Source organism: Ruditapes philippinarum, unplaced genomic scaffold (genome assembly GCF_026571515.1).
Source record: "Ruditapes philippinarum isolate M1 unplaced genomic scaffold, ASM2657151v2 ctg4256_1_1_1_1, whole genome shotgun sequence".
NCBI classification, from domain to species: Eukaryota; Metazoa; Mollusca; class Bivalvia; order Venerida; family Veneridae; genus Ruditapes; species Ruditapes philippinarum.
Genome location: NW_026853900.1, coordinates 101,726 through 110,879, shown reverse-complemented (window position 1 = coordinate 110,879; position 9,154 = coordinate 101,726). Strand labels below are relative to the sequence as shown.

The following is a 9,154-nucleotide window of genomic DNA, read 5'->3' as shown; positions in this document are numbered from 1 at the left end:
CTAAGTTGTGTAAGTAATAAAGTCTTATATAACAAGGTAGTAGACGATTCTGAACAGTGTGTTTTGTAGACGTTTGGCCACTGAGTAAATTAGAAAACTGTGTCAAGGTTTAGCTGTTTTAGTTTCTAGATCCCCGTAAAAGTTTATCGTGACCTTGCTTTGGAGAAACTTATGCGTTTCGGTAGATTGAATCGTAAAGTACATATAATCACAGTACAGTGAAAACCCTCAATAAAGACCACCATCGGGACCGGACAAAAGTGGTCTTAATTACGCTGTGGTCTCAATTGTGGATATTCTTATCATTGCTTACATACTTTATGACCAATATCTATTGTAGTCATTTTGTATCTTAACCTTCAAATACAATATAAAAGTATGTTATAAAATTAAATCTGATGACAGCAAAACATATTTCTGGAGAAATTTACCGTTAAATTCTCTTTGGTCTGATTTCAGTATTGAATATTGATTATTATATGATGTATCATATAAGAATTTTTTTTTCACAAAATAGATGTGCTTAAAGCAACATTAAAACCATAGTGACTCTAGAATTTACTTTCACAACTTGTTTCATACAATAACCCAATAATAATTAAGAGTTTTTGACTTGCCTGTTTAGGTAGATTATAACAAATAATCACAGAGGTACGTTGTATATTTAAATGTATATGTGTGTTATTCTCTGATATAATTTTCTGACATAAACCTATTCTGGTTAAAGGCAAATTATGTCATTTTCGTAAAGTTGGTAGCCTGGCAGCATAGCAGCCTGAAATTGGCAGCCTAACAGCATGGCAGCCTAGCAGCTTAAAGAAAAAGAAGGAGAGTACACACATAAAAACGGTCGGAAATACATCAGTCTCAAAAATCAATACTTTTTTATTCTTTGGAAAGGTTAAATATGTGCTCAATTAAGGTTTAAAACAATGGATTGAGAACATTCTGGGTAGTAGCACTGAGCATTCAGTAATGTTTCATAAAGGAAGCCAAATGTAAAAAACAGTTAGCATTTTCACTTCCATTCACAATACTAAACGTGTATATAACAACTATTATTAATAGCTGTAATGGATACGAGCGAAAATAAAGTGTCGTCTGATTAAACGAATACCGCTTGTGACGGGAGAAAATATTAACGAACATGAATAGTCGAATGAATAAAAATGAGCCGCGTCACGACAAAACTAACATAATGTGGATGCGACCAGCATGGATCCAGAGCAGCCTGCGCATCCGCGCAGTCTGATCAGGATCTATACTGTTCGCTTATAAACCCTATAACAAGTAGAGAAACTAATAGCGAACAACATGGATCCTGATCAGACTGCGCAGATGCGCAGGCTGGTCTGGATCTATGCTGGTCGCAAACCCATTATGTTGGTTTTGTCGTGGCGCGGCTCAAATAATTGTCGCCTGCTTAGGTTGCGCATGATGGTATTGGTGATATAAGAATGTATCCTTTAGTAAATACATATTAGAATACTTAGATAACATAAAGGAACGATAAAAAATTATCCTTACAATGTACTGATACGAACTTTATCAAAGAGAAATATTGTAATATATATTATAAATAGAAAACAGGTAAAGAACCCCTCAGCAGTAACATGTGTGATCGATATTGCCCATAGACAGGAGAATAAAAAATAGTATTCATTGTAAATAGTTTTTTAGTTTCAAGATAAATGTTGTTTGTTAGTGTTTTTTTTTTTCAGGAAAAGAAAGGTTCCTACTTGTACATGTTTATAGTTTTGTAAATTTTGTACATAACTAGGTTATCTTTATTTTTCCTTTTTTTTTCTGTTATGGTTGCGTTTATTTAAAAAAAAAAAGATGTAGAAAAGGAGAAAAAAAGAAGAGGAAAAGAAGAAAGAAACGGAAAGACAAAAGGGAATAAAAAATACAAACAATTACTTTTGGATATGAAAGTCCGCCAAGAACTTAGTGTTAAAACATCATGTGTATCATAAATCATACATCATACATGTGTTCTTGTTTTTTTAAATTTTATTTTATGTTTTATTGTTTTTTATGTTTTTCTATCGTTTTTTTTCTTTTCATTTTGGCAACATCATCAACATTTTACATTTTAGCATGATGCATATAATGGTCACATTGGCATCCCTTGCATCACTTAGTCATATCAAAATAAACACAAAAACACAACATAATTATATTGGATCGCATTAAAGGAATTACTGGTTTCAAAATTAATAGATCACCTGGTACATTTATGATTTTTCACGCCACATAAAATATATGACCACATTACTGTTATCATCAATTTTAACTCAATAAAAAATGGCTACTTAGTAATTGATCAGGACGCCAAAAGTAATAAACTTTTGAGATATGAAAATAAAAGCATTTTGGGGCACAATTGGCCTTTTAAGACATCAATTAACTAAAGAAAGCAATCGGTACAAAGTAAAAGTTTATTGGTTGTTCATTAAAAACATATATATAGCAGACAACAAATATATGACGTTAAACTTGTCTGCCTGTTGATTTTTCCAAACTTTCTTATCATGCATAATCTAACAGCACAGTATTCCGTTCTACACCCTTCTTGAATTCCGGGATTTCAAAACAGAAATTATGTGAAGTGCGAGTGCCTAGAAATTTTTAAACATTCGATGGAATAATTCTGAGATGGAATCGCTTAAATTGTGTCTGCTTGTTGGAAGCATTTTTGCTTCTTGTGAAAGGTATGTGTGCTTTTTTACTTTAGAAAAATTTGTTAATTCATTTGCGTTGTTTACCCTTAAATCTTGCTAAACCCTCAAAGATACGAAACACTCTTATGTTTTAATGCAACAATTCATTTCTCATCATTTGACTGTTTTGATTTGTCTTAAATAATCAGAGTCAAGCAGACCTACTTCCATTTACGCATTGTATTAAATCTTCTAACAAATATAAACAGATTTTGCTCAACCTCAAATTATAAAAAACTCTAATGTTTAAATGCAACATAAAATTTGGTGTCATGTTGAACCCAAAATGGAATTTGATAGGGATGTAACGAAATACAGTAAATATTATGCCATTGCATCTTATTTTCAAACAAGTCAATTTTTATTTAAATGGCTTGTACCCAATTAGTTAGAAGAATTATTTATTTAAATAAAGTTGCATGACGGCTACAGCTGTAGATCCATTTTGAGCTTATTTCACAATCTTAGAAAGTCCTAAATAGTCATTTCGAAATGACCGGCATATTAGAAAAGAAATGGTTTCGTGTCGGACTTAATGGGCTTGAATGCTACCTTAATGTGTATTGTTGCACCTTATTTATACAGCTTAACACGTTTACAGCGTGCACTTGAGCTGTATGCGTGGACCGCAACATCTTAAACAGCCTTCACCGGATATTGCTTACCGTTAGCTTTTTACGTCAATCCGATTCATATCACCGTATATAGCTCATTTTTGTCAGATGACCAAACTGATGATGGTCCGTACCTTTTGTAGAGGTTACGACTATACGCACTTCTTTGCAGACGACAGCGACCATGTAAATGACTTTAACAACTAAAAATCAGCTTCGATCACGACTACTTTGCAACTACGATTTCTACCATTTTAATGACTACGAGTACAGCTATGACAATGACTACCATTCTACAAACTCTACGGCGACCAGTCTGTCTTCGACTACGACTCGACTTTTCGAGTTCACTTACGACTTCGACCGTTTCTACGACTACGAATTTTACTTCTTTAAGTGCCAGTTTGACCCAATGATTGACGTCTTTGACAGGTAGTTTTACGACAGGTAGTTATTAACTTCAACGATGATCTCAACTACACGTATTGTTAATATTACCAATGCAGGTACAACTAGGTCGATTACAGGTACTACGACTTTTTCGAATACGACTTCTAAGATTTGTTTTTATCTTAGATAACAAAATAATCTATCGTCTGCTATTGCTATCCGACTTACATTTCGCTTCATTACTTATTATTAGTTAAACTACAATATATTAATTTAAAATGTTATTAAATTTAATATGTATGACCAGAAACTGCAGAAGTTTGTCTGATATTAAAACTTACACGTGTATCTGTTTAACGAACTTTGGCGTCAAATTTGTGGTGTATAAACGCATACAACTTTCCGAGGGCGAAATTCGTTAAGTACAAATGTAAAGGCTTATTCGTCAACAACATGCACCATTTTAAATAATGCCTCACTACGACGAGTGAAGCTCCCAATCATCAAGATGATTATGTTAAACCTATACCCAGCTATATGTCTAAAATGGATTTGTTTATCATTTAATCAAGACAAAATCATTCATCATTTAAAAAAAAAAATTCAAAAAAATGTTCTGGATGAATAACAAACCGTGCATACCATGATAAGACAACATGAATGTGCGACTGATTTAGATCTGCACTGGTTGTATATATAAATGCAGTTGCTAACAGCAGGCTAAATGTATAAGAATATGTCGTAACCAAGACAATACTGACTTACTTTAAATTAAAGCTTCTGTAGCTAAGTTTTTTGTATATTCGATTCATGTATTTAAGACAAAGGACGCTACACCTGTAAATATTCAAGATATTAATTTATAATAAATATTTACAAAATAATGTAATTCATATGCATTAAACGTGTTTGTAAGAATTCATAGAGATTTGCTCTTGTCTGCCCCTTCGTGCGTTCTTCCGTTTCTAGAAAATGTTGTGACATAATATAGTTGCGTATTTTTACACAAATATTTTTTTTATAGTGATTGTAATAAGTTGCATCACAGAATTGTGTCCTATCTGAACATTTCATCTAAAGTCTTATATCAGCATATATATTTTATATTTCTAATATCTCATTTTCAGTGCTAAAGATTATTATTTTGTGACTGCACCAAATGTGATAAGGTTTAATCACCACGAGACAGTACTGGCCAATATATTTGGCAACGGTAAAAACATAAAAGTATCGGTAAGTACATTTAAATGATTTCTCTAAATCCAATATATCTACGAAGCAGGTAGTTGGTTATTCGAATATCCAATTGAAGACTGGCCCGTAAACAAATATCAAGTAATTCTTGTAGCTCTGGTTGACTTGTTTGAAAACTCATCTATATAACATTAGATTGATATATGTTTACAAGTTCATGCCACTGAGCTAGTATGCTAAAATGGTGTCGTATTTACTAGTTTAAATAAAGGGCTTAAGATATGGTTGTTGTTTAATAGTATATGTATATAGACATATATATTGTTACACAAACATCAGATCCCTTTGAGTGTGTCAGTAACGTGATTGACACTGTCTAGCGGGGGGTGAATGATTAATATGCTACAAGTAAAGTGGAATAAGTATATAACAAGTTAAATGTTGATGCGGCACATCAAAGACGCCGCCAAATGATGTGAACAATCACAGGTAATGTACAAAATCAGAATTGAAAATCGTTCTCTATTACAGTTGAATATCCAAAGCACTTATTAATTTTTTCTCCATGTTCTTGGTATGTGTCTAAAATTCTGAAATGTTTGTCCGTTGCGACAAAGATTGAAACGTCTGGTCGAAGCAAAATAAATTGGATAACAAGTGAAATTGAAATTATTGGTAAACTTAAAATAAATTCAAGACATTATGTGCCGAGAATATGTCCATTTAAATATTGATGCGAATTGCATAATGTTCGAATGATGTTAAGGAAGAACTTTCTGTTATTTTACAAATACCGAAAATATGTCTGTAATATCAAATAATAGTTATGTATAAATTGATAAGCAAAATAAATTGGATAACAAGTGAAATTGAAATTATTGGTAAACTTAAAATAAATTCAAGACATCATGTGCCGAGAATATGTCCATTTAAATATTGATGCGAATTGCATAATGTTCGAATGATTTTAAGGACGAACTTTCTGTTATTTTACAAATACCGAAAATATGTCTGTAATATCAAATAATAGTTATGTATAAATTGATAAATATAGAGTATATATAATCAATTCTTTGTTACGTATTGTTTACTTATTTATTAAAGATTAAACTACTTGAATAAACAAAATATGGCATATTCGCCTAGAATCTAGGTATTGGACCACAAAATGTAATAAAAAAATCTTTTTTTTACATTACAAGGATCGGACACTTTCGTTTAGCTTAAAGTCTCGCCGCGCGCATGCGCGGAATCGCATATGAGTGCGAAATATGACATATTTTCACAAGAGTATGTAGTGTTATTGCAGCTTTGTGAAAAATTATACACATATGAATGTAATGATACAGTATTATTTAAGTATATATATATATATGAAAATATGCCGATAGAACGATGCAATGCATAGTTTAAAAAGTACCTAATTTAAAAAATATTCGCCTATTGTGTAGGCATACTCTCTACTCTTTGACGCCCTTTTACTACAAGCACAAAATATTACTGCGATTCAGATTAAGATAATTCTTTTTTTAAAAGGGTTTAATGGGTGCTTTGCAAAAGAAATGTTTCTTGATTGCTAAAAAACTTCAAAGAAATTCATGTTTGAAATTTGTTTTTATTTCTGTGAATTATTTTCAAATGATTTGTACATTTTTTATTTGATTACCTTTATATTAGTATAAATATAGTAAATATTCTACTAATTAGTGTATAAAATATATTTTCAGATCATTCTAGACAAGCGTTCATATATAAATGAATTCATTAGATTAGCAAGGAAGAAACTTTTATTGGCATACAGAACAGCTGTTTCATAATATTTTTTTTTTATTTTGAAACAGATTTTTTTCATAATTATCCTTTACAATTCACGTCAAATGATTTATTTATCATATGTTTATTTTCATTATTTTTCAAAATAGGGGCTATACAAATTTAGCTGTATATTTCCTATTTCATTTATAAATGTTAATAAAGAAAATAGATTTACATTGTATTTATATATATCCTCTTCAGAATCATTTTCTTATCACACATACTATGGACTGTAGTTAATGACCGCGCACATACAAAATATACATCCAAATTCTATTTGTTTTTGAAGATTGAGTGTTGCAATTATCACATGTAACCTGGTAATGAAGTTTTTTCAATTATCACTTGTTACCTGGTAATTAACCCCCTTCAAAAGTAATTAAACTTCAAAGAAATTTAAGCGATGTGTAAAAAATCATCAAAAGTTACTTTAATTTCGCATAATACTGACTCAAACTGTACATATTTTTATTGTCTAGCGTTACATTAAAACATATCAGAAATATCTTTCTACAGGCATTCAAATAAAAAGAATAATTGAGATATACGAGTGACATTAAAAAGGCCGGAATCGAGACAGCCACTAAAACTGGTACGATGATTGTCTACTTCACTGCTATGGAGGGCGTTCGTTGCCAAAATTCCAGACATGTAAAGTGTTCCTTTCTAAAATGACTTTTGAAAATGCGAACGTGTGTGCCTACCATTTTTTATTGTACCCGTGCATAGCACATAATATGTCTCTTAATTCAATCTTTTAATTGAAGGTTCCCGCCTTTGTATAACAAGTTTACATATAGATCGTAACAACTGACCTAACATCTAAAACGACAACAAATTCACAAGTTCGTATCTTCCATTGCATGCAATACATATGCATGTTTGCACACTTATAGATCTGAAATATACAAACGAAATGTAAATCTTAAATACAGCAAATAGAGTTTAAGAAAACGTGTTACCAGTTGTAGAACTACAACAGTACGTTAACACAGTAACATGTTTAAAATGACAAAAGTAGACGATTTTAAGTCAAGTATAACGCCCCGCCCCTCTCTGAGTATTTACGAACTTCTATTGCGGACAGGTATAAAACGGCGCCTCTCCCATGTCTCCCGTATTTCTAAATAAATGTTAAGGACAACATACGGCATTTTTCATAACATACATGTATATTTGTTACATTTGTTACAAAAGTTTTGTCAATAGCAACATCACTTGAAAATTGCTGATTTTACTATTTATGATGAAGAAAACTTATGCATTAACCTATTATTTAACATCGTGTTTTCCTGAGAAACATCGGCGATATGGACATTTTTAGGGGAAACAATGACCAACTTCAAGGGAGTAATTTTATTGATAATCTAAAAACCATCCAATATTTTTATTGGTATCATTGAAAAAAATATTGGCACAAATTTCATTTTTAACAAAAACTATGCAATTATTTGCAAAAATAGGATTTTAAAGCGGCCACCGAGATTTCCTTTTCGAAATCAAGAAAATACTTATCCGTAGCACATATGTACAATCTTTAATATTTTTCTGTATGAATAAAAACTTTTTGCACTTGTTCATTATCCCTCATGTACAGACTCAATCAAACCGAGTCTGCAATTCTTATGTAATTTTGTTTTGATTAATGCTTCCGAGGGATCACTTTGTTTCCAGATTTTTATACTTCATAACAGCAGGTGTCAAGTGCCGTGTGGCAGCTGTAAAAAGTTGCCCCGTACTTCACTTCAGTGTTGTTATATTTTCCTGGTCCTTCGGGATCATTGATGCCAGCGCTATTAAGTGTTGAGAATTGAGTACCGCTCAAGCCGGTGCTAGGGGGCGTGAGGGATGTTGCACTTGTTCATTATCCCTCATGTACAGACTCAATCAAACCGAGTCTGCAATTCTTATGTAATTTTGTTGTGATCAATGCTTCCGAGGGATCACTTTATTTCCAGATTTTTAATGTACTTGTTCATTTTCTTTTTTGAATAAAGTGTCTTAAGGAAGCGACGTGATTTTCTTGCCGAATATATGAGTGTGGTTAAATGTTGAATTTTCCTTAAGCCGGTGCTAGTGGGCGTGGACGGTAACTTGCACTTTCCAGTACCGTCCATGAACAGGCTCAATCAAACCGAGCCTGTAACATTTTCAATTTTGTTGTGTTGAACTTTCTTTAGGGATTCTGTTTTTCTCTATTTTAAGAGAGAAAAAATAAACAACGATAAGTTTGAAACAAAATTTTTAATACGTCTACGTAATTAAATTTCATTTTTAGGCATCACTAGAAAGTTCATGAAGGATTCTTTTACTTGAATCTAAAATTATAAAAATTGACCAAGAAATAAAATAAAGAGTTAGTAGGGGGCGACATGTTTCTCTTGCTGAATTTCAGAGTGTGTGTTTTGTTTTTTTACT

General features: G+C 31.9%; 1 protein-coding gene across 1 annotated transcript in view; it reads left to right on the top strand.

Annotated features, from left to right (window-relative positions):
• Window positions 1-2,555: 2,555 nt before the first annotated feature.
• LOC132738303 (venom factor-like) overlaps window positions 2,556-9,154 on the top strand; it is a 97,197-nt gene continuing 90,598 nt past the window's right edge. The window contains exons 1-2 of the mRNA XM_060725780.1: window positions 2,556-2,714; window positions 4,855-4,960. Of these exons, the coding sequence (XP_060581763.1) occupies window positions 2,659-2,714; window positions 4,855-4,960 (162 nt within the window). The 5' untranslated portion in view covers window positions 2,556-2,658. The remainder of the gene's footprint in view (window positions 2,715-4,854; window positions 4,961-9,154) is intronic.